This window comes from Ornithorhynchus anatinus, chromosome 6 (genome assembly GCF_004115215.2).
Source record: "Ornithorhynchus anatinus isolate Pmale09 chromosome 6, mOrnAna1.pri.v4, whole genome shotgun sequence".
In the NCBI taxonomy this organism is placed as follows: domain Eukaryota; kingdom Metazoa; phylum Chordata; class Mammalia; order Monotremata; family Ornithorhynchidae; genus Ornithorhynchus; species Ornithorhynchus anatinus.
The window spans coordinates 24,063,562-24,088,231 of record NC_041733.1 but is presented as its reverse complement, the minus strand read 5'-3'; the positions used below and the strand labels follow the sequence as shown (position 1 = coordinate 24,088,231).

Genomic DNA, 24,670 nt, shown 5'->3' with positions numbered 1-24,670 from the left:
AAGAGCCTGGGCTTACAAGTCAGAGGACGTGGGTGAGTAGCTCTGCTACTTGTCTGCTGTGTGACCTTGGGAAAGCCAATTAACTTCTCTGTGCCTCAGCTGTAAAATGGGGATTAAGACTGTGAGCCCCAAATGGGGCAACCTGATGACCTTGTATCTACCCCAGTGCTTAGAACGTGAGCCCATCACTGGGTAGGGATTGTCTCTATCTATTGCCGAACTGTACATTCCAAGCGCTTAGTACAGTGCTCTCTGCAAACGGTAAGCGCTCAAGCGTGGCTCATTGAAAAGAGCACGGGCTTTGGAGTCAAAGGTCTATGGGTTCGAGTCCCGGCTCTGCCACTTGTCAGCTGTGTGACTGTGGGCAAGTCACTTCACTTCTCTGTGCCTCAGTTACCTCATCTGTAAAAGGGGGATTAAGACTGTGAGCCCCACGTGGGACAACCTGATTCCCCTGTGTCTACCCCAGCGCTTAGAACAGTGCTCTGCACATAGTAAGCGCTTAACAAATACCAACATTATTATTATTATTAAGCGCTTAACAAATACCAACATTATTACTACTGAATGAATGAATGCTTGGCACCTAGTAAGCGCTTGACAGTTACCGTAATTATCATTATTAATAAAGACCACTGATAGATTGCGGTCTCCTTGAGGCCAGGGGACTGAGTTGGAAACTTTTAAAGTCAGCACTTAGGGGTGTATTCTTTCCGGAGCAGTCGCCCGCTACATCCCGCGGCGGCTGGCAGCGCAGGCCTCCCTCCTCACGATTTTTACCTTCCACCTTTTTCGACTTGGAATTTCCTCCTCGGGGAACCGAGGAGAAAGGGGAGTCTGTGCGCAAGGGGGAGGAGGCTTGCAGAGAGGGGGAGCGTCCAGTCCCGGGAGGACGTGCGGGCCGGTGCGCAGCCCCGGGAAGGGATCCAGATCCGCCCCCCGCCTGTTGTCCGGGGCTCCGGGTTTTCCCCCGCCCCGGTCCTGCGGGCTCCCGCCGGTCTCCGGCTCCCCCCGCCCCCCGCCACCCCGCACCTCCCTCGCATGTGCCGCCCGCTGGGCCAAGTTTGCAGACCGAGGCCGCCGTTGCTGCTGCCGCCGCCGCCGCCGGCCAGTCATTCGGGAGCCGAGCGGAGGACGGCCCGGCCCAGCCGGCAGCCAGAGGCTTCGGAGGACGAGGAGCGGCAGCAAATCGGTCTTTGGTCGTCGGTGCAAACAACCGGCGGCAGCCCAAAGGTCGGGACTCTCTGCCTCCGCCGCGGGGGAACTGAAAGTCGCCAGGTGCCGCCGCCCCGGGCGCGGAGTCGGCCGCGGCCGGTCCTGCAGAGAGCAGCAGCACGGTTTGAACGGGACCCGCTCGGTTTGCGGGGCGAGGCCCGGCTCTACCTTTCCCCTCCTTTCTTCCCTCGCTCCCCAACTTTCCTCCCGCCCCAGAGCCCCGGAGGGGAAGGCGAAGAGGCGCCCGCTGCCCCGGAGTCGGCCCACCATGGTCTGGCCGGGTTTGCCTTCCGTCATTTGCACTTTGGCCGCCCTGAGCCTGTCGCCGCTGGCCGCCGAGCCCAAGTCGAAAAGTTGTTCGGAAGTGAAGCGGCTCTACGTCTCCCAAGGCTTCAACAAGAACGATGCGCCCAGCCACGAGATCAACGGTGAGCGGGACACATTCATGATGGCATTCCTTAGGCGCTTACTAGGTGCCAAGCACTGTTCTAAGCGCTGGGGACAGAAGGTACTCAGTTTGTCCCACCAGGGCCTCAGTCTTCATCCCCATTTTACAGAGGAGGGAACTGAACCCCAGAGAACAATAATAATGTTGGTATTTGTTAAGCGCTTACTATGTGCAGAGCACTGTTCTAAGCGCTGGGGTAAGTACAGGGCCATCAGGTTGTCCCACGTGAGGCTCACAGTTAATCCCCATTTTACAGATGAGGTCACTGAGGCACAGAGAAGTTGAGTGACTGGCCCAAAGTCACACAGCTGACAAGCGGCGGGGTCGGGATTAGAACTCATGACCTCTGACTCCCAAGCCCGCGCTCTTTCCGCTAAGCCACACGATTCCCCGCTCCCTCCCCCCAGCACCTCTGCCACCCACATTCCCTGCACCCCTCTCCCCTGCTCCCGGCTCAGGTAGGGGAGGGAGGGACGGTAACGAGCCCAGGAGGAAGAAACCGGAGCCGCGGGGCAGGAATATTCAGGCCCCTCGCCCGGGTGGCAGGAGGAGAGAGGAGTCTTGCTTCCTGGTCGATGCAAGCCTCCCGCCCTCCACCCCGAGACCCCCAACCAGCCAAGCACCCCTCTGCACCAGTCCCCCGAAGGCCTCCCCAGGCTCCCGGATCCCCTCGCGATTTTCCCGTTCCACCTCTTTTATTCTCAGTTGGTCTCTTTGTGTCTCTGTCCCGGGGAGGTGGGATGGAGGGGGACCCACACAACCTAGAATCACGCCTTGTTAATTGTTTTTTTATCAAAAAAAAAAAGACTCTTCCCCCATCCCCCACCTATGTCGGAGACGTACTGCTTTTTAGGGCTTGTTTATTTATTTTCGAGCCCGGTAACTACAGAGACTTGAGAAGTCTTTGAAATGAAGCAATTCCTAACACTCTCTTTTGGACATCTACGGAGGTAGTCGGTGAGATTTCCCCCTTCTCTCTCCCTCCCGTCCCTCTCCCTCCATCCCCCCCGCCAAACCTTGGGGGCTAATTGCACATGCAATTAGAGGGACAGACGCTTGAAAGGACTGGTTGCAGGAAACCTTAATCTCTGTTTGGAAATGGTCATGCAAATGAAGGAGGCTAATCCTTTGGGAAAATGATCACGTTTTTTGCACTTGAGGTGTTTAAAAGGGAACCTTTGCCTTGACTGTTTACCAGTTCTTTTGTTTGGCACTGCTGGGCCGGGGCGGGGGGCGGGGGGCGGAGAAGCATCCTTTCTCAGACCTACCAGGTGAAATCCAGCCAAGGATGCATCGTGGCCGAGGACTTCTCCCGGAGGCTGCAACAGTTGGGTGCCAACCTGTGCCCTGTTTACAACCTGTACCCGCTTCACCGGCGGGGAGGCGAGGATGGTCCGCACTGTTAGACCCTTTAGTGGGAGCTCCTTTCAAAGACTCATGAATGAAGGTCGCCTAATTGAAAACAGTAAAAGAATCCAGGGTTAGGTTGAGTCTCTTAATAGCCCTTCACAGAAGGTAGATATGGCTACTTGGCCTCTCATGGTGAGGTCGGAGCTTCCTCATGGGAGGAACGGGTGAGAGTTGGAGGTAGGAGGAGAAGGAAAGAATTTAAACTACGGTAGTTTCCAGTGATTTAAGATTACTGGGGGACATTTTAGAAGAGCTAATAATAACACTGGAGTTTTAAGTGCGGCCATGAATAAATGCGTGTTAAGTTTACAAAAGTTATTGGGGGAAACTCCTGGATGATTGAAGATTATAACAAAGAAACACATGTTTAGAAATGGAGCAGAGTAAATGGTCATTTTCCCACAGTATGTCAGTGCATTCTGCCCCTTTGCAGTTAACAAACATGTTCACAAATAGCTTAGCTGCTGTTTGCCCTTGAGCTGCCTTTCTCTTTGCCAGTTGAAACATACACGCCGATGCAAGATTTCATTAGTTGTATGGACTTGAAAAGCCCTCTTTATTTTCTCCCTCCCTGCCAGCCTGCCTGCCAGCTAAGAGAGAAGTGAAATGGACCAGCAATCAACGTGGTGTCATTAGTGTTGCTTAGGTCCCGCCAGATCTGATGTGAAATTATTGCGCTTGCTGCAGTGGAGAACACTGACGCTATTAGTATTGGAAGCTGACAGTAGGCTTCCTCACATTTTGAAAGGGTGAATTGCATCTTAGTCATAAAGTCAGCATTTTTTTTTGATTTCTGGGGACATGGGTGGATCCTTGATAAACTTTTTAGGGCCAGAAATCCAATTTGGTATTAGCCAATCTTTTGAAGTAGTGTTTTCCCCAGCCAATATTTCTAGGAAAAAGCTATTCCAGCACTTAGTACAGTGCCTGCCACATAGTAAGTGCTTAAAAAATGCCCTATTTTTTTTTAAAGTAACTTGTGGAATTTCCTATCTTAAGACTGTGTGCTTGGTGCTTAGTTTCACTCTCTCCTTGCCTTCTAGAAAACCCATGAGGAAAAATTTTGCCCATCTGCCAGTAGTTCCCTAGATCTCCAAAGGACAGGAGTGCTATTAGTAGCCAGGAGTAGGAAATGGAAGCTAATGTGCTCACACCCAAAACATTTTATTCTTTTTGTCTTGTCCTTCATCTCCCGCCCAGGGCTGCTGCTTTTATTTCCCCTTTTGAATGACCTACTGGACTGCATTCTCCTGGGGAACAAAGGAAGTGCCTTTTTAGCTGGAATCCTTGGGAGACCACCAAGGATTTTAGCTCATGCAGTGCAATTTCGCACCACTTTCAACAATAACAAAAATGCATGACTGAATGGCTCAAAAATGTGGAGTGTTAGAAGCATTCATTTCAGTCTAGGACACTGTCACAACACAGACAGACCCAAGTAAATACCTTTAGACTGTTAATACAGAAGCAGGGGCAATCTTTACCGTGCTCTTCCCTCTAGATATGCATATATTATCCTTTTCAGTGACATAAACTAAAATGATTTTGGTCAGTTGTGCATTTTCATTGACGACCCAGGGATGTGCATTCATTACTTTCTGGGAAGGTATTTTTTAATATAAGGTATCTCTGAATATTTCTAGGCTACATCCCCAATTCACACATACTTTATTCCCTTCCTCCCATTCCCAATTTGAAATTCCAGTAAATCTTGGAGGATTTTAATTCATGTGAGATTTTCATTATTGTAGGTTGCTGCAGGTTTTAAGAATACTGGTCTTTATATATCGTAATTAGGATATTAGATGTGCTCTCAAAAATGTCAAAGGGCGCATCATGCTGACTCAGGTTCTGTTAGAGGTCTTAAAGTAGATGTCAGTTTGACCCTCTGCTTTTACAATGACAGGTCAGGGAAATGTGATTACCAAAAGGGATTGTTTCAAAAAAGGAAATCTTTTTATTAATTATTCTCAACCATAACATATGCTGAGCTCTGTCATATTTTATTTTGACTCTTGTACCCTTACATGGAAAAAACAGCCAAGGTACACATTATAGCAAGCGTTCTACACAAATGGGTTTTCTCATTGATTCTATTTCTGATTGAAGCTGTTGGTTAATCCCTTAGTAGGGACTTCTCTGTTTTCAGACTGCTTTTCACACCATGCACTACTGCTGCAGAGGGAAAAGTCATATTTGAAGATACGATGGAGAATACCTTTATAATCAGTTTTTGTACTTTGGCCTCTCCCCTGCTTGTGTCTTTCTGAATAATTAATATTATTCATCTGTTGATGTTCCCACCTCTCACCCACTTTCTCCTTTAACTCTTTCCCCCTCAAAGACCTTTAAGTGTTTTGTTTCAGGATATTGTATAATACAGTGGGATTAAAAACCTGATTAGTTAGGGGAGTGAGCTCATTGTGGGTAGGGATTGTGTTTACCAACTCTATTTATTACATTGTACTCTCCGAAGCACTTAGTACAGTGCACTGTATATAGTAAGCATTTAACAAATATGATTGAGTGGGGAAAGCATTTTGTCTTCATGTTAGAGTATGAAGTTCAAAAATCAAATATGTGTAAACTGTCAATTAATGGTATCTTCTGAATGCTTACTATGAGAACCATTCCCTTCCCTCAAGGAGCTTAGAGTCTACGGGGGGGGGGGGGGGGGGGGGGGGGGGGGGGGGGGAGACAGACATTAAAATAAATTATGCATTCGGAGCTGGGAGATTCCCCTCCCCCCAGATATCTTTTTTTCCCCCTCCTTAATTGGAGTGATTCAGATCTTGGCACTTGTCTCCTCTGGCTAAGTCTCCAACTCTACTTCCTATGTTTTGCTACCTAGCAGTTATATAGGGCCTATCCGCATTGTACTTGTCCTATGTAGTACAGGAAAAAGCTTCTTTGAAAGAAACTTAATGAAAGTTAGGGCTTATGCAGTTAATTAAATCTCTAGTTAGGACATTAACCCAAACTTTAAATGTTTGATGCATCATAATTACTATTTTCATTTCTTGTCTGATTAGAGCTAGACTGGCACCCAGTTTCAGGATTTACTGGAGACTGGAATTAACCTAAAGGTATGTTTAGGCCTGTGTGAGGGGAGAAAAAAGCTGAAAAACTCTGATAATAATGCAGGTCTCTTCCAAGTGAGTTAACACTTGAACTCCTCAACAATCTGTACTCCTGTAGCACATTTCAAACAGACTAGAAACACATTTTCTCTGGATCAGAAAATCATTATTAACCTAGAAGGGAATTAGCCATAAGTATTAAGAAATGACTTTGTCTTTGGTCCAAAATGAAGGGTTACTTGGTGAATATTGCTGGTGGTGATGATGTTGAGAGTTAATACTATGCACTTTGGTATTTCATTCAGTCGTATTTATTCATTCAATCATTTATTGAGTGCTTACTGTGTACAGAGCACTGCACTAAGCACTTGGGAAAGTACAATACAACTGCAAACCTGACAGCAATTTGGAATAAATAAAATGATATATTCTGTAGAACCCAGTGATAATTGATCTTTTTGATTGAATAAATTGTTGTTTATTACTTTTTATACAGTTTCTCTGCTTCATTAGAATATATCTTTCAGAAGAAATGTATTAATCACCTTATACCCCAGGCAGTTGAAACTTCCACACTCACTTGTGAAAGTAAGATATAAATATTTTTGAGCATCTTTTCAGTAGTGTCCTTTAAGAATAACTCTCTTATGGTTATGGCAGTTACACAGTGTATGAGCACAACTTTAATGATATCAGAATTCATGGTATAGATGGATACTTTAAAAAAATCAATCCATCCAGAAATTTCATTTTCTATTGGCAAATATCTTGGCATCACTGAAGAAATGATGACTTTTTTGTTGAATGACAGATGAGCCTCAGTTATGAGACTGCAGGACTGAGAACCTGTATGAAGGAATTGTTTATAGTGCCCATGGATGATACTGTGCCTCTAGATTCATGCCTGTTGGCTGTCCTCCTACAGTGACTGAATTGCCGGGCTGGGGTGCAGTGCATTGTGAAGTGCACACAAGAATTTTACCTACAAAGCCTATTTTTGGCCAAAGTATCTACAGCAGAGTGACGATATTGTCATAGTGCCATGGACTAGGAAGCAGTTGTCAGGGTAGCGTCTTGGTAGCTGCTACAGCCTTTGCTCCCTCCAGTAGCTAGCTAGTTTCAGGAGTCCTGCTGATACTGACCACTGTACAGTTTGCCCTGGGTGGTGTTGCTTCACTCCAGCAGACACTCTTACCACTTCTGGCTAACTCTCCTCATTTCTTTAAGATATAGGGTGGCCTTGGCAGAGTCAAAACTAAAAACGATTTCTAACGAATGCCTGGGACACATCACTTGGGTTAGGCTGCACATGCAAGGTAACCTGGCAAAGTCGTGGGCTAATTGGAGGCCAGGCACCCCATCTCCCCTCGACACCTCCCAGACACCCTTTGCCTTAGCTCTGGGAGTGCTGGGTGCCAGTATCAGCAGGAGGAAGGAGTGGGGTGAGGAAGTGAGCAAATGAGCAAACAAACCATGTTTGCCTTTGGACAGGTATCAAGGAGCAGTAGTTGTACCCCACCTGGATGGGGTGGCTAGGTGGTGTTTAAGGGACTGTCCTGGCAGGTTGGATCCTGCTTCCGGCCACCTCCCCGATGATGGTTACTCCTTGTGGCTCTCTTAGTGGAAGGGTTCTCTTTACCCAGTCCATTGCTGACTCTTGTCATTCCCCTGTCTCCCCAACCCTGACCCCAATCTATCCCTGGAGCCTGGTTTCTGCCAGTGGCAAAGGGGAATATGGGTAGGCGTTGGATTGCGGTCTCCTTGAGACCAGGGGACTGAGTTGGAAACTTTTAAAGTTTCAACCCCAACCCCTTCTGGCTTCCGCCTCCCCCAGCTAAGAGGCTACAGGGAATGGCTGCCAGAGCTCCTCCTCTGCCCGGGGTGAGTCCCACCCAAAGCCATTTTGTGAAGGGAACAGCTGTTCCACGATTTCAACAGAGCTGAGTTTCGTTCTACTCCCACTACCGGGGCTGGAGGTGAAATACTATAGTTCACGAGAAAAAAAAGAAACTTGTTTACATCTTCTGGGTATTTTTGAGGAAGGCATGATGAGGGATAGACTGGCTACAAGATCTCAGGAAATAAATGAGATTTGTTTGAAATTATTGGGTAATTGTTTCATCTTTAAGATCAGATTTGTCTGTTAGCTTACATTTTGATATCCGAAGACTTTCAAATCAGAATATTGTTCTTTAATTCCCAATTATACATAGAACAACAGATGCCTTTAGTGACCACAAGCTATATTCTTATCTTCATTATTATGATTGTTATTAGCTTAATTATTAAACAGTAAGTTTGAGTACTTTGGAATTAACAAGAGATCCTTGGGAGGAAATTCAGCCCAGTTGTGACTTTGTGTTCATATTCCAATGTATTAAGATTTTCATTATCCACTCCTGGGATAGGTAAAATGAGAAATCATTCCCTCATTTTAACCCTCTGCGTTGTCACTTTTCTCTCCATACATCTTCCTCAAAAGTAGCAGTGAGTGTGACATTTATGATCTCATTGAATTATAGATGAGATCATCAGGAATTATGGTTGGGGGTGATTAATCTGCTTTTATCACTAAGGGCAGTGTTCTCCCCACCCAGCTCCCTCTCAAACATAATTTGAATTTTGGTTTAGGATACACGAAGCAGTCTCTCACAATGAGTTTTGAATACCCATATCCTGGTGTAGAGCTATTTGATTTTAACCAGAGAACTAGGTCGCTGGTCTGGAGACCAAGTGTAAAGGTTTGACCATTTGTTTTCCCTTTAAACATTTACTCCAGTGAGTAAATATTTAATTTTGGAGAAAGACTAGGGACTAGAATTGGTTCACTTTGAGCATCATGAGTGAATGCGATTGTTCATGTAGTCTCCTGTGTGTCTCTGTAATAGGTTCTAATAGGAGCTTTGTGGAATTTCTAAGCATCTAAGATCATATATTTGATCTGTCAGTTTGCCTTGAGCTTTATCCTCCAGCATCTACATTTTATAAAAGCTTTCCCACAGTAGAGATTTTTGGCTTGAATTTTGTCCTTTGTATCCATTCCAGGAAGAATTTTTCAGTGCTAAATTACCATAAGGGCAAGGTTTATAATAAATACCTAGCAATAGTGACAGAAGCACTAAGTAAAGTGAAAATATTGAATTCCTACCTGGAATTTTGTGATAGTTCTTGGATTCTTTTGACACTCAGGGTTTAACATCTCGTGGCTTATTTGAACAACAGTTGGCAGATGACTTTTATGCTTCATCTTGTATATATTAGTAATTTACCCAGCAGGCTACTCTCAAAATGGGAATTTTCCATTTAAATTTTTTCTCAGTTATCTCCCGAGGATGGGAGTCCCTTAACCTTTCTAAACAGTTGCTTCGGTAAAAGGAGAAGCAGAAGCAGCATGGCGTAGTGGGTAGAGCACGGGCCTGGAAGTCCGAAGGTCATGGGTTCTAATCCTGGATTGGCCACTTGTCTGCTGTGTGACCTTGGGCAAGGCTCTTCCCTGGGCCTTAGTCATCTGTAAAATGGGGATTGAGACTGTGAGCCCTTCTTGGGACAGGGACTGTGTCCAATCCAATTTGCTTGTATCAACCCCAGTGCTTAGTTCAGTGCCTGGCACATAGTTAAGTGCTTAACAAATACCATTATTATTATTACTATTATTATTATTAGTGCAATACTGCTCCTCCCTCTCCAGCTTGAGGCCATTGTTTGGTCCTCAGGCAATATGGCTGTTTACATCAGGTGACACTCAGGATCATCCTCCCCCTGCACATATTGTAGCCTGAATTCTCTCTGTGTCCCGCTGCCTACTTTGTCATGTCTAATATTCATCCATTGTGCTTTCATTTTGCAGTCCCACAAACGGGCTTCGTGCCTTGAGGTCTCCTTTGCTGTAGATGAACTGAACGGAACTGGCTTCCCATTTGGGTTCCCAGAGGTTTCCATGGTCTTCACCCAATTCTTGACATGGGGATCCCCTCAAGCAAAATGAGCTGCATGTTTGCTTTTGGTTAGAGTTTGTGTTTCACCACATTTTGTGTCCAAGTTTTCAGATGGGTGTTTGCTTAGAGACTAAAATAAAGCATTATGTCCTAGCAAACTGCAGTGTTAAGCATGTGGTAAACAGTAACTGCTTGCAATGGTCCAGTCTGAGTGGGAGTATCATTTTCCTTGGCAGCCGCTTCACAGAAAGCCCTGTTTTTCTGATGCCAGAATAAGCACCCATTTAATTCCGTACAATTTAGTGTTAAATTATTATCTATTGTTAAAATTGATTTAATTATTGGCTGTTTCCTCAAACCACAAGCTTTAAAACAGAAATGTATAGACTCTTCTTCAAAACTACTGTTTTGAAGCCAGCCACTTACAGATTAGAACCAAATGACAGTGGTCTATTTATCTGAGCTATTTTCTTTTACCTTAAAGCAACTCCTTTTTGATAAGTGAAGAGATGTGTGTGTGTCTGTGTGTCACTTGAAAATGAAATATAACTGATGCTCTGCTTTGCTGTAACTTCTATTTTTTTTCCCCACCTTCAGGCCAGGTGAAACTGGAACCTCACTGAAGGTGATGTTAGCCCTGAGGGGAGGAGTGGGTGCAGCGTAAAAGCCTTTGGTGGTTGGCGAGTTATTAAGTGGTTTTGCAATCTTGGAAGAAGCTCCTGCATCCTTTGAGTTGGAGGGTAAATGAAGCAATGACAGCTTTAAAAAATAAAGTGCTGCATCATAGTGCCAGGGAATTCTTGATAGCTGAACCAAGGATTAGGAAACTTGCCAACGTTAGGTAATTTGCCCAGATAGTCGGAGCTTCCTTTTTCATAGGTGCAAAATTAGTTGTTAAGGGACCAGCGGGCACCTTACCCATCTTGAGGGTGGTCTTGGACTAGCAATCTGCAGTGAAGGTTAAGTGCAACATTTTGAAGTTTCCTTGAGGACCTAGAGCCAGAGTTTGTCTGCCTGCTCTATCTGTTTTTGTGATAAAAAGCTGTGTTATCTATTAAGTACATACTATATACTAAGACCTTGGGTAGATACAAAAAAAAATCAGATCGGACACAGGTTGGCTCACACTCCAAGTAGGAGGGAGAACAGGTATTGGATCCCTGTCTTACAGATGAGAAAACTGAGGCACGGAGAAGTTATGTGATTTAGCCAAGGCCACACAGCAGGCAAGTGGCAGAGCCGGGATTAGAATCCAGGTCGTGTGACTCCTGGGCCTGTGCTCCTTCTATTAGACCACACTGCTTCTTTTCAGATGATGTGTAACTTTTCATCTGGGGTATCTGGTGGTTGTCGTGAGCAAAACTGACTTTATTTTTCACCCTCCTACTTAGTCTGTGAGCCCCATGTGGGATGGGGACTGCATCTGACCTAATAATATTGAAATTACCTCAGATCTTAGCACAGTACCTATCACAGAATAAGTGTTTAACAGATATTATTATTGCTGTTGCCGAAGAGTGGTAGTATGAAATTTAACTTTAGGGAGTGGTTGCTGACGATGATGTTTAGCTGCCTTTTTGAAGAATGCCTTATGACCAGGATTGAAAGATATCAAGTCATTTAGTTGTTGAAAAATGCACTCGAAAAGAAATGTAACCAAGGCCCTTTAGGAAGGTTGAGGTGTGTTGGTGGGATAAAGTGAAGACCACCGGTGCTCCTTGCATGAACAGGTAACACTCTTGATTTTTATGTAGTGCTTATATTCCTGAAGTGCTGTCCATTATCACATCTCCATGAGGTATGACAAGGCAGGAATTGTTAACCCCATTTTACAGACCAAGAAACTGAGGCATAAAGAGAGTGTGACTTGGCCAGTGGCAGTAATGGGATCAGAAGTTTAACTTCCAGGATCAGCAATTCATTAGTCTGGGTGTATATTGAAATTCACTTGATAGGGATAGAAAAAATGTGACAAGCCACACTAAACTTTCCTAGGCATTCAGTTAAAGACAGTTTCTTTTTCTCTGGCACTTGGAAGCTTTTGGTTTTAAGCCTGTATTAAAATGACACCACCTTCTTCTCCTTCCCTTAAAACACTCAAACCTTGCCCTATTGTGGTTATGCATTCCAATATTTTAGTTTCATATAAGGAGTGAATATACTTTGCTGCCATAAAAATATTTTTGCCACTTTCTTGGATTTTGAGCAAAAATTACCACAATAAAAGAAGCACTATGTTATTCTGTAACTGATATGTTAAATCCCTTTGCCAGTTTTGGAAAAAGCATACTGCTCTTTCTCACATCTTGTGATGTTCAGCAATCTCCACCCTCATCACCATGGTGATCCTGGAAATACTGATTATTGTTATAAGTGTGTGCTTGAAATAATGGTGCCTCTCATGGCATGGATGTTTTAATAAAACAAAAGTTGTCTTTGTGGAGTTGCAATCTATTTTTCTGTTTATCCAATTGTAGCCAGAATTTCTTCTGCTGTATTGAGAGGCAGGCTCTTCATGTCTAATGGAGCTATCATAAGGTTGATTTCCAATGAATTTTTATTTAACTTTTCATTACCAAAGAATGGTATAGAAGCATTGTGCTTTCATGCATGCAGATCATAAAATGCTTGCTCTGTCTTTACCTAGGAAGGAAAAGAGGGGACATAGGGATGGCTGACTATTTTTTTTCTTTATTGTAGTACCATCTCTTTCTTCTGGTTGATGGCCGCTGGTTTGAAAGGAAGCAATCCTTAGTAATGGACAGTATTTTTGCTCTTCAGTCTTTTCTAAGGAATCATTTTTCCACATCATCTTTTGAATGGTTCATATACCAATCAGACAGTTCACTACACTGTTCAAGGTTGCTTTCTGTGGAAAGAAAGCTTCTAGATGTTAGGGACCAAAATATCACCTCCCAATAGTCGCCATGGAATGTATGCTTAGTGTCTCACCATTAGTACCAGCTGTGAAAAAGGAGGGCAGCTGTGTAGAGAAGCAGCGTGGCTCAGGGGAAAGAGCCCGGGTTTGGGAGTCAGAGGTCACGGTTTCGAATCCCGGCTCTGCCACTTGTCAGCTGTGTGACTGTGGGCAAGTCACTTCACTTCTCTGTGCCTGTTACCTCATCTGTAAAATGGGGATTAAGACTGTGAGCCCCACGTGGGACAACCTGATTCCCCTATGTCTATCCCAGCGCTTAGAACAGTGCTCGGCACATAGTAAGCGCTTAACAAATACCAACATTATTATTATTACTATTATTAGTTACATACAAACACATATATGTATGCATCATTTATGCCATATACGGTTCTCATGGAAATGCAGTATATCAGTGGTATTTATTGAGGATTTACTGTGTGCAGAGGACTGTACTAAGCACTTGGAAAAGTACAATACAACCACTGGTAGACTTGAACCCTCCTCACGAGGAACTTACAGTCTATAGGGGGAGATAGACTGCCAAATAAATGACAGAGGGCAGAAGTAGTAAAGCAATCTGAAAAAGTCAAATTATGCTTTAATTTAGCACAAGTCATGGTAACTGATGTTTCTAGATCTTGAAATGTTAATAGTGGGAACTCACTATTTGGAAATGTCAGGATTTAAAAATCAGTAGGTACCCTTTAGTTCTTAACTCAAATTCCAGTGTCTCAGAGAAGGGGCTCAGCTGGTTCCAGCTACTAGTGAGTGTATTGGCAGTAGAATTCAATGTAGTTGTGCCTTTATTTTTCTAGATATTTTCCAGGCTAGATTGCAGGAATTTAAAAGTCATGGAATGTATTTTTTATGGTATTATTAAGCACTTACGATATGCCAGGCACTGTACTAAGAGCTGGAGTAGATACAGGCTAATCTGGTTGGACATAGTCCCTATTCCACATGGAGCTCACAGTCTTAATCCCCATGTTACAGATGAAGTAACTGTGGCACAGAGAAGTGAAGTGATTTGCCCATGGTCACACAGCAATTAAGTGACAGGATTAGAACCCAGGTCCTTCTTATTCCCAGGCCCTTGCTCTATCTACTAGGGAATGCTGTTTCTCAAACAATCAATCCTATTTATTGAGCATTTATTGTGTTCAGAGTACTGTACTATGCCCTCGGAAGAGTACAACACAATATAAGAAGAAGCAGTGTGGCTCAGTGGAAAGAGCCCGGGCTTGGGAGTCAGAGGTCATGGGTTCGAATCCTGCCTCTGCCACTTGGCAGCTGTGGACTGTGGGCAAGTCACTTCACTTCTCGGTGCCTCAGTTATCTCATCTGTAAAATGGGGATTAACTGTGAGCCTCACGTGGGACAACCTGATGACCCTGTATCTCCCCCAGCGCTTAGAACAGTGCCGTGCACATAGTAAGCGCTTAACAAATACCAATGCTATTATGGAGAAGCAGCGTGACTCAGTGGGAAGAGCCTGGGCTTGGAAGTCAGGGGTCATGGGATCGAATCCCAGCTCTGCCACTTGTCAGCTGGGTGACTGTGGGCAAGTCACTTCACTTCTCTGGGCCTCAGTTCCCTCATCTGTAAAATGGGGAGGAAGACTTGTGAGCCTCATGTGGGACAACCTGATGACCCTGTATCCCCCCCAGTGCTTAGAACAGTGCTCTGCACATAGTAAGCGCTTAACAAATACCAATATTTTTAATATAACAGGCACATTCTCTGCTAAAAATGAGCTCAATATAGTGAACTCCCTATAGTTTTCACCTTCTGTTATTAATTTTGGAAGATCTTCCCTAGTCATCACCATTCTTCCAAAAATAGTGAAAATTGATCTTGGGTCGTTTGGCCTCTTTTTGCCAGCACACTGCAGTTTAAAAATAAATGGTAGAAGGAAGCTAAATCCTTCATTTTATTAAAAGCTACCGTTTGGTGATTATAGTTAATGGATCTTCATATGCCTTTCAAATCATTTTACAAACATTGCCTGGTGTATGTTTTGTGTGTGTGTGTGTGTGTGTGTGAGAGAGAGAGAGAGAGAGGAAGAAAAAGAAAGAAACAGCATGGCCCAGTGGGTAGAGCAAGGGCTTGGGAGTCAGAAGTGGTGGGTTCTAATCCGGGATCTGCCACTTGTCAGCTGTGTGACCTTGGGCAAGTCACTTAACTTCTTTGTGCCTCAGTGACCTCATCTGTCAAATGGGGATGAAGACTCTGAGTACCACATGGCACTACCTGATTACCTTGTATCTCCCCTAGTGCTTAGAACAGTGCTTGGCACATAGTAAGAGCTTAACGAATACCAACATTATTATTATTGTATCTACCCCAGGCTTAGTAAAGTGCCTGGCACATAGTAAGTGCTTAACAAATACCACAATTATTATTATTATTATGGAATGAATGAGACTGAACAAATGAATGATTTCTGACTCATGGAGTAATAATAATGATGATGGCATTTAAGTGCTTACTATGTGCGAAGCACTGTTCTAAGCGCTAGGGGGGATACAAGGTGATCAGGTTGTCCCACGTGGGCCTCACAGTCTTAATCCCCATTTTACGGATGAGGTAGCTGAGACAGAGAGAAGTTAAGTGACTTTCCCAAAGTCACACAGCTGACAAGGGCGGAGCTGGGATTAGAACCCATGACCTCTGACTCCCAAGCCCAGACTCTTTCCACTGAGCCATGCTGCTTCTCTAGGTATAGTAGTAAGTCTAAGAATATTACTGGGATAGACCTTTTTATAACTACAATGATAATTTAAGTGCTTAATGTGAGCCAGGTACTGAGCTAAGTGCTGGGTGGATATAGTCACCACCCCACATGGAGCTCAAAGGCTAAGGAGGGAGAACAGGTATTGAATCCCCATTTGACAGGTGGGTAAAGAGGCCTAGAGAAGTTAGTGAGTTTACCAAAGTCATATAGGGGAGATAAATTGCAGAGCCAGGATGAGCAGCCAGGTTTTCTGATTTCCAGGCCCATGCTCTTGCCACTGGCCCATGCTGCTTCCCTTGGTGTCTCTTGATACATCCAGTACATTTATGTTGGATGGCTTATGTGTTTTCAGTTAGCTTCAAGCCAACTGCAGATGTCTGGTGCTTTAAGGAACAAAGTTGGAGTTGAATTTCTGTGCGTTCTCTTATGCTGTCTTCCCATGTTTATTTTAAACTGTAGATACTGAGGAATTTCTAACGGTGGTCAAGATGAGCTCTGTCTATGTGGCTCCTGCTAATATCGTAACTGTCCTCCTTTCCCCGCCACTTGCCCTGCTTCCAGTCTTTCTCTTCTCTTTTGTCACTTTGTCCCTAGCAAATTCCAACATAAAGCACTTTTTCTCTTGTGAGCAAAACCAAAGAGAGGTTTCAGCAACCTCAGATTTTCAACCTTTTCAACTACCTCAGATTTTACTAAATTGTTTCTTAAATCTGACTTTCCCTGCCCCATAGTTTGAATGCATTAATGATTTGGACGTTACCCAGTAGCCCCAGTGATCAAACTTGTCTCTACAAAGAGGTTGCAATGTATCTGATTTAATTGAAAAGTTAATAGTTGTGACTTTTTGTCATTTGGTTTTTAGATAAATTATACCAGCAATTGGCATATACCTCTTCCTCCCCCCGCCCCCCAGATATACTGAGATGATATTTGTACCCAGTTGCTTGAGTGAATAGGTGAACTCTTCATGAAGTGAGAAATACTAAAGTCTCCAAACAAAGGTAGATTGAGGATATTGTGAAAATCTTGGACTCTTCTAATATGTTCGTAGTTTTATTTTTGGCAACATTATTTTATTTAAATGCTCTTGACTGATTTCCTTGTCCTCTCTCTAGCCAATTTTCCTGGCTTTTCTTGTTTGACCAGGGATCATCAGACTTCATCAGGTTATAGAAAGTTACTGACTGAGGCCCTTGCCTTAGCTGTGCCACTTGTCTGCTCTGTGACCTTGGACAAGTCACTTGTGTGGCTCAGTTCCCTCATCTGTAAAATGGAGATTTAGACTGTGAGCCCTAGGAGGGACAGAGACTATATGTCCAACACGATTAGCTAGTATCTATGCCAGTGCTTAGTACAGTGCTTGGCATGTAGCAAGCACTTAATGCCATTAAAAAAATATCCTTGGTTATTAGGCAGGCCAAGGTTGTCCGCTTCCAGGTTAGTTTAACAATTCCTTTTTCTAGGATTATACCCAATAAGAGTTTTCTGACCATTACTAACTTCCATTTCATATCACCTCCATTATGCTGCTGATAATGAATTGTTCCCAGAGTATTAGAGAAATGAAGTATATTTCCAAATCACATGGAATGTTGTTAGAGTATACTCCCCCTTTTTTTTACCCTTTCTTGAATCTTTTCTTGTAATCATGTAAAAACTAAGTGCATGTTTCCTTTACACTGGGTGGTTGGAATCCCCCAGCATTAGTTCCAGAGGGTGATAGCCCCAGCTGGCAACTTCTTGGTTACATAGAGAGGTAGTGACCTCAACAGCTTTTAGCTGAGCTTGCAGCCTCACTCCTAGCTTTCCAACAACAATACCTGAGAGATTTCAGTTAGGGTTGAAAAGATCCCCCAAATTTTGACTTCTGGTCTGTTAGTTCTTTGAAGTCAGTCCCCTCATAATCTCCATCCCTCCATAAAATCCTTGATATTTCCCCCACCCCCAGTTAAAACGGAAAGTTGGCACATCCAGTAATGATGACTTCAGCTATCTGTTCTGACTTGCCAGACCTAGCCACAGCTTAGTTGCCACCACTTAGGTGCCCTTAGTTCCTGATGCTTCAAATTCTCCCTTCTGCCTTGACTTGTACAGTTTCCTATAATGGGAAGTCTAGACTATTTGACTGCCATGGTGTAGAACACAAAAACTTTGACCCCCTTCACCCCCATTCTATATCCTACCCACTTGTTTCATAGTACTTCCTTCCTCTACCCACTCCTTGGGGACAGATTGGCCTAGAAATGTCAAAACATTGCTAATGCCTATTTATAATCTTCCCATTGAGCCATTGCTGAAGTATGCAGTTTGTTTTTGTAGAAGCACTCAGAGTACACTGAGCATATATCTTCTTATGGATAAAAGCCAGGTAGGGGTGCTGTAGCTTAAATTTTGCCTCCTAAATCCATAAACCTTGTACTGATATGCTTCAAGCTTGGAGCTAAACTCACATGGAAACAATTGTGTATGCTGTCATATGCTTATTACAATGTTGAAAATGGTTTCCAGGCACAGCTGTGTCAGCTCTCCATAACCTTGCCCCCTCCTACCTCACCTCCCTTCTCTCTTTCTACTGCCCACCCCGTACACTTTGCTCCTGTGCTGCTCACCTCCTCACCGTCCCCCATTCACGCCTATCCCACCGTCGACCCCTGGCCCACGTTATACTGCTGTCCTGGAATGCCCTCCCTCCTCACTTCCGCCAAACTAACTCTCTTTCCCTCTTCAAAGCCCTACTGAGAGCTCACCTCCTCCAAGAGGCCTTCTCAGACTGAGCTCCCCCCTTTTCCCTCTGCTCCCCCTCCACCCTCTGCTCCTCCCCCTTCCCCCTTCATTTCCCCTCAGCTGAGCCCCCTTTCCCTCTGCTACCCCTCACCTCCCCACCCCACCCTCTGATCCTCTCCTCCCCCCTTCCCCTCCTCTCAGCACTGTGCTCATTTGTATATATTATTTATTACCCTATTTATTTTGTTAATGAGGTGTACATCCCCTTGATTCTATTTATCGTGATAATGTTGTCTTGTTTTTGTTTCGTTCTGTTTTGCTCTGCTGTCTGTCTCCCCCGATTAGACTGTGAGCTCATCATTGGGCAGGGATTGTCTCTATCTGTTGCCGAATTGTACTTTCCAAGCACTTAGTACAATGCTCTGCACATAGCACTCAATAAATACTATTGAATGAATTAATGATGAATGAACCTATCACATGTCTGCCTCATTCTTTAAGGTGCTACATTTACCTAGTATGATTTTTGTGAGAACAAACCTTCCTTCATTGGTTTTCAAGAACATAATGAGTAAGATAGTTGACCATGTTCTTATGAGAAGGCATCTTGCTGTTGTGGATAGGCCGCTGAGTTAGCAGATGATGTCCTTTCTAGAAAAATACAAGAGGTATTTTAGAAATAGGTTTGGAACTTGTTTTTCTCTAATAAAAGCGAAATAGTGGGATAATCATTTCTGAAATGTCCTTAATTCTGATTCCACACTGTACTATCAAAGAGCGTGTTGTAGTGAGCAGCATGGCCTAGTGGATAGGGCACAGGCCTGGGAGTCAGAAGAACCTGGGTTCTAATTCCAGCTCTGCCACTTGTCTGCTGAGTGACCTTGGGTAAATCACTTAACTTCTGTGCCTCATTTATTCCATTTCTAAAATAGAAATTAAGACTGTGAGCACTATGTAGCACAAGGACTGTGTCCAACCTGAATAGTTTGTATATAACTCAGCACTTAGAAGAGTGCATGACACATAGTAAGCGCTTAGCAAATACATCATCATTATTAATCTTATTGAGTGCTTCCCTTGGTGCGGTGCACTGTACTAGGCACTTGGGAAGAACAGAACAACCACCAAGTTCCCTGTCCATAAAAAGTTTATACTTGAACTAATCTGTGTGTGAGTGCTTTACTAATCAGCGACCTAATCTGCTGGGCATAGGAGGGTCCACAACTGTCCATCCATGCTAGTATAGGTAACATTGACCCATCCAGCTGGAAGCCTTGCTGCAAAGGGGCCATGAATCTATGTGTCTCCGAACTGGTAGCACAAGGTCCTGGAAGGGAAGAAGCTATTTCCAGGAAGAAGCTACCATCAATCAAATTCCCAGCTTCCAGACACTCCCCAGTGGAAGGGCAACTCCCAGGGTCTGGATGTAGGTTGTTACTGCACAAGAGTTGAATTAGGAGGGATGTTGGTATCCATCCAAATTTGGCCTAAGTTCACACTTTAAATGTACTTTAAATCCGTTTAGAAGTTGCCCTGAATATTACTACTTACAAATTCAGACCATCTTGAGTGAATTTTCTATCATTTGAAACGACAGCTCTGTCAAGGGTGGCTGGTTGCTGGGGAGAGTCCCTGATTGGAGAATATCTTTCCACAAAGTACTCAACTGTGGCCTTTAGTACAACTAAGCAGCATCAAAGAAAATCAAAGTATAAGCCAAGCTACAGATGCACCCTTCCACTTAGTCACTGTGGCAATACATTTTAATTGAGAACTATCAACAGCTTTTTACTGTGAAAGTGTTTCAGAAATGCATTGTTTTTTAAGGGAACTTTTTATCTAGCCATTTTCAAAATGTGGTTTTCTTTTGTGATCACTGAAACTTTTGGGATTGAGAGTTACATTAAATTTTATCCAGTGAGACAGTTTCCCTGCAACCCTCTTTTATAACCAGGCTGAAGGATCAACTGTGACCTTGGCAGTCTCCTTCATCTTTGCCTCATCTGGCCCCCTCCATAACCTTCTTGTTCTACAAATCAATACTTTTTTCTCTTTTCTCTCTTGTTGATTTATTTTGATGGACTAGGGCAGAAAAAAGCACAGGGAAGGAGCTAATACGCCCTTACAGCAGGACTAATTTCTTTACTAAAATGGAAATCTATGTTCCCTCTAAAGACAAGCTCACTTTCATCATAGGAACTGACAGCTCTGGATCTTTCCTTGTTTTCCTCTGATCTCTCATTCTGACAGGAGTATTTCATTTCTAAACTTAAATTCCTTGGGCTAAAACTCAGAGAAACACCTTCATTATCAAAGGAGGCACCTTAATCATCCTCAAGTCTGCAGAACAGTAAATCAAACTCAATTGCTTTAAGTGTCTTAACTTCCTTCTGATATTATTCTGTAGGAGTTATTCTAAGAAGTAATATATTTGGCAAGATCATGATCTGCAATATAGTTGCACAGTATCTGAATCTGTCCTTTTCTTGATACAAGACAGGTTTTCTTGATTTCCTTTCCCACTCTTTTCTCTGCCAACCCCTTCCCCCTCGAATTCTTCCAGTCAGAGGAGGCACCTTTTAACTTATGATCAAACCCTTTCCTGATTCCAGAATGTTCAGGAAGGGAACAGAGAGGAGAGGTTAAGTTTCATTCTGGGGTTTAATTTAGGGCTCAGGGATTGCAGGAACGGGAAGAAAAGAATTGGAGTGGGGGTAGTAGACGCAGATAGAGAGAGACAGAGAGAGGACCTAGGCTATTTATAAACTGTCCAAGATTGTGAATGGAGAACTCTTTCTATCTTGCTGAGCTTTTCTCAAATGCCTGTTGTTCATTGCACCTGTGCAGATATATTTCACCGGTAATATTTCACCTTGTATGTTGGGGGGAAGAACTATACATAAATATAGCCACATTTGCTCTCTGCGGGGTGGGGGATTTGTGTGTGTGCCTGTGTATGTATCTGTGTGTGTGTCCCCCTGTTTGTGTGCTTACAGGGTGGACTTAACATGCATTTAAAAAAACTGCATCATTTATATAAGCACAGTACTTCCTAGAAAGCAGTAACATTGTTTCCATTGAGAAGTGAATAGTGATTCCCTCCCCCCACCCTTCAAGCTTTATTAGCTATGAAATACCTCAACAACTTCCTCCCGCAAAATATCAAAAAAAGGTTTGCTGAACCTGATGTCTGTCACTGATCAAAGGGTATTTCCTGTGTCATTCATCTCCATGGTTCATTTGTTTTAGCATTTGGCTTTTAAACTCTCTGCTATGCCTTTTATCTTTCTGAAAGTCCTGGAAGATATTCTAGAGATTTCCTCAGTAGCTGTTAAAAAAAAAAATACACAATTTTCTTTATTCTGACAGGTTGCTGGTGAACGACATGCTTTTGAACAGAAGTGCTGTACAGTGGTGGACGTGGTGGGGGGGACTTCTGTTCTTTTTCAGAAGCCTGGCAAATGGCGAATCCATTATGGGCTATCTCTTCCCCTTAATCGTGGTTTCTAAGAGATGTCTCTCTGCACAGGAGTGGAAGGGACATATGTGGTACTGGATTTCCGACCTTTAGGGCATGATTACATAGGGGAACACTAGTATGTCTGAGATGAACTGATAGTGTTCCTCAATTTTAAAGGAGAGATTAGTAAGAAAACTTTTAAGTGAGTTAGATAAGGGATAAAGTATCCAAGTGTTTATGTGATGTGAAAGTGCTGAGGTAGCAGCATGGGTGAAATAGGTTAGGGATATGAGAGATTAATCAGGGAAGACCTCATGGAGAAAGTATGATTTCAGAAGGGCCTTGAAGATATGATTTCGGAAGGACCTTGAAGATGAGGAATGCAGTGGTCTGCTGGGTGTGAAAAGTGCAGGGGGAGGGATTTCCAGACAGGAGGGAGGGGGAGGGAGGGGGTGGACAAGAGTTCATCCATGAGAGAGACCAGAATGAGGCACAGTGAGTTGGTTGGCTTGAGGTGAGTGCAGTGCAAGAGCTGCAGTGTAGTGGGGAGAGTAGCGAGAATAAGATCTTCTCACTTGTTAATAATAATAATATTATTTGTTAAGTGCTTGCTATGTGCCACACACTTTACTAGCACTTGGGTAGATACAGGATAACAGTAGTTTCACACTTCTTTAAGTCCCAGAAATGTAATATTTGTCAAGACTTATTGATATTCAATAGTATTTATTGAGCACTTACTATGTGCAGAACACTGTACTAAGCACTTGGAATGTACAATTTGGCAACAGATAGAGACAGTCCCTGCCCATTGATGGGATTACAGTCTAACCGGGGGAGACAGACGTTCGAAAACAAGACAACTTAATCTCGATAAATAGAATCAAGGGGATGTACACCTCATTAAAATAAATAGGGTAATAAAAATATATACAATAATAATAATAATGTTGGTATTTGTTAAGCACTTACGTGCAGAGCACTGTTCTAAGCGCTGGGGTAGACACAGGGGAATCAGGTTGTCCCACGTGGGGCTCACAGTCTTAATCCCCATTTTACAGATGAGGTAACTGAGGCGCAGAGAAGTTGTGACTTGCCCACAGTCACACAGCTGACAAGTGGCCAAATGAGCACAATGCTGAGGGGAGGGGAAGGGAGGGAGGAGGAGCAGAGGGAAAGGGGAAAGGGGGCTTAGCGGAGGGGAGGGGGAGCAGAGAGGGAGCAGAGGGACCATTGGCTATTAAGAGATGGGGAAGCAAATTTGCTGTTCAATGTAAGGAACAAGTAGGAAAAGATGTGCAAAAGGTAGGAAAGCTTCACTTTATTCAAGTAAGGAGCACAGTTAGTTATAGCACAGTTCTGTGCAGGATTTTTTAGCTTAACGGTTCTAAATTGTTAACAGTGCTGTTTCAGAGAACCTCTCATTTTTCTCCCACCTTTGCATAACCAACAAACTCTATCAAAGTAGGTGTATGTTCAAATGCTTTCATCTCCCTGAGCTTATGGTTAGTCAGCCTTGCACAGTGTTCATCTGTTTTGATAGTCACACGAGAGACAGGGTCTGGTTCTAATTCCCACCTGTGTAATCTTTCCCAGCGCTTAGCACAGTGCGCTGTACTCAGTAGTAAATTCTGCTACTGACATTAATAAAATAGGAAAATACAGTGTTTTAATGGAGTGTTAGAATAACCTGGGTTGCCGCTGATTTTGGTCATTAGTGTTTTCTGACCATTTTCAGTTTATGAGAAAGTCCTGGAAAAAAATCATGGAAAAGAATTACAAGTATGGAGAATGATGGAAGACATTTTTTGATGGAAAAAGTTCAAAAGAAAAAATGAAATCTAAGTATCATGTAAAAGCTAGGTACAGTGTACTTTTGTCAAATATGATATCATATGGAAATGTATATAATTAGCACAATGCACATCTACAGTGTAACCTTTAATTATTTTATCTGACTCAGTTTTCATTTCATTACATTTTTTCATGGTATAACAGTGGTTCTCAAAAGGAACATTTCCTTAAGTGGATGAAGGCATTAAATTTTCTTAGCACAAATTGAGTTATTGCTATATTGATCTCATGGAATTTCATGTTATAGTAATGTTTCTTATCAAAGACATTTGTGGGTCATATATATGCATATTTTATGTAATGTGTGTATTTGTGGTGACTAGGGCACTGTTGAAAAGAACCCATTAATTCCTTGTATTTCTTATTGTTTGCCAGAATGGAAACAGTAGGAAACTGGAAATAGTTTTGGTAAACAACAGTTAATTTTTGAATGGTTTAAAAATGCACAAGAGGTTAAATGAGATTTCCTCCTCGTTCTTGAATTATAGCTTTAAAATATTATTCCTAAATTCTTTCCTGAAAGAATTAGGAATAATTATACAGCACTTAGGTTTATCTGGCAACTGCCTATCCTTTTAACAACTCTATAATTTGTACTTTAGGGAGAGTTTCCTGTAAATGAGAGCTGGATTTAATTTTGTAATGCTATGAAATGTTTGTTGATTATGAATCGTGAGGCTTGGGTTTGTTGCAGTTCTTTTGTAGAAATTTAAAATAATTGTTTCTTTTCCTGTATCAGTCAGTGTAGAGTTACTCCATAACACATTATCGAGGATGTTAAGTCTTTTTATACTAGGATACTTCTCTGTCTCTTAACCCTCATTGTATATAATCTGTTTGTGAGTCTTCTAGTGTTCTCTTTTATATTTGAGGTTGGAAACATCAAATAT

General features: G+C 43.1%; 1 protein-coding gene across 1 annotated transcript in view; it reads left to right on the top strand.

The window, feature by feature from the left end:
- Positions 1–1,065: 1,065 nt before the first annotated feature.
- Positions 1,066–24,670, top strand: part of GPC4 (glypican 4) — a 101,388-nt gene continuing 77,783 nt past the window's right edge. Inside the window, exon 1 of the mRNA XM_001514654.5 lies at positions 1,066–1,643. Coding sequence (XP_001514704.1) covers positions 1,484–1,643 — 160 coding nt within the window. The 5' untranslated portion in view covers positions 1,066–1,483. The remainder of the gene's footprint in view (positions 1,644–24,670) is intronic.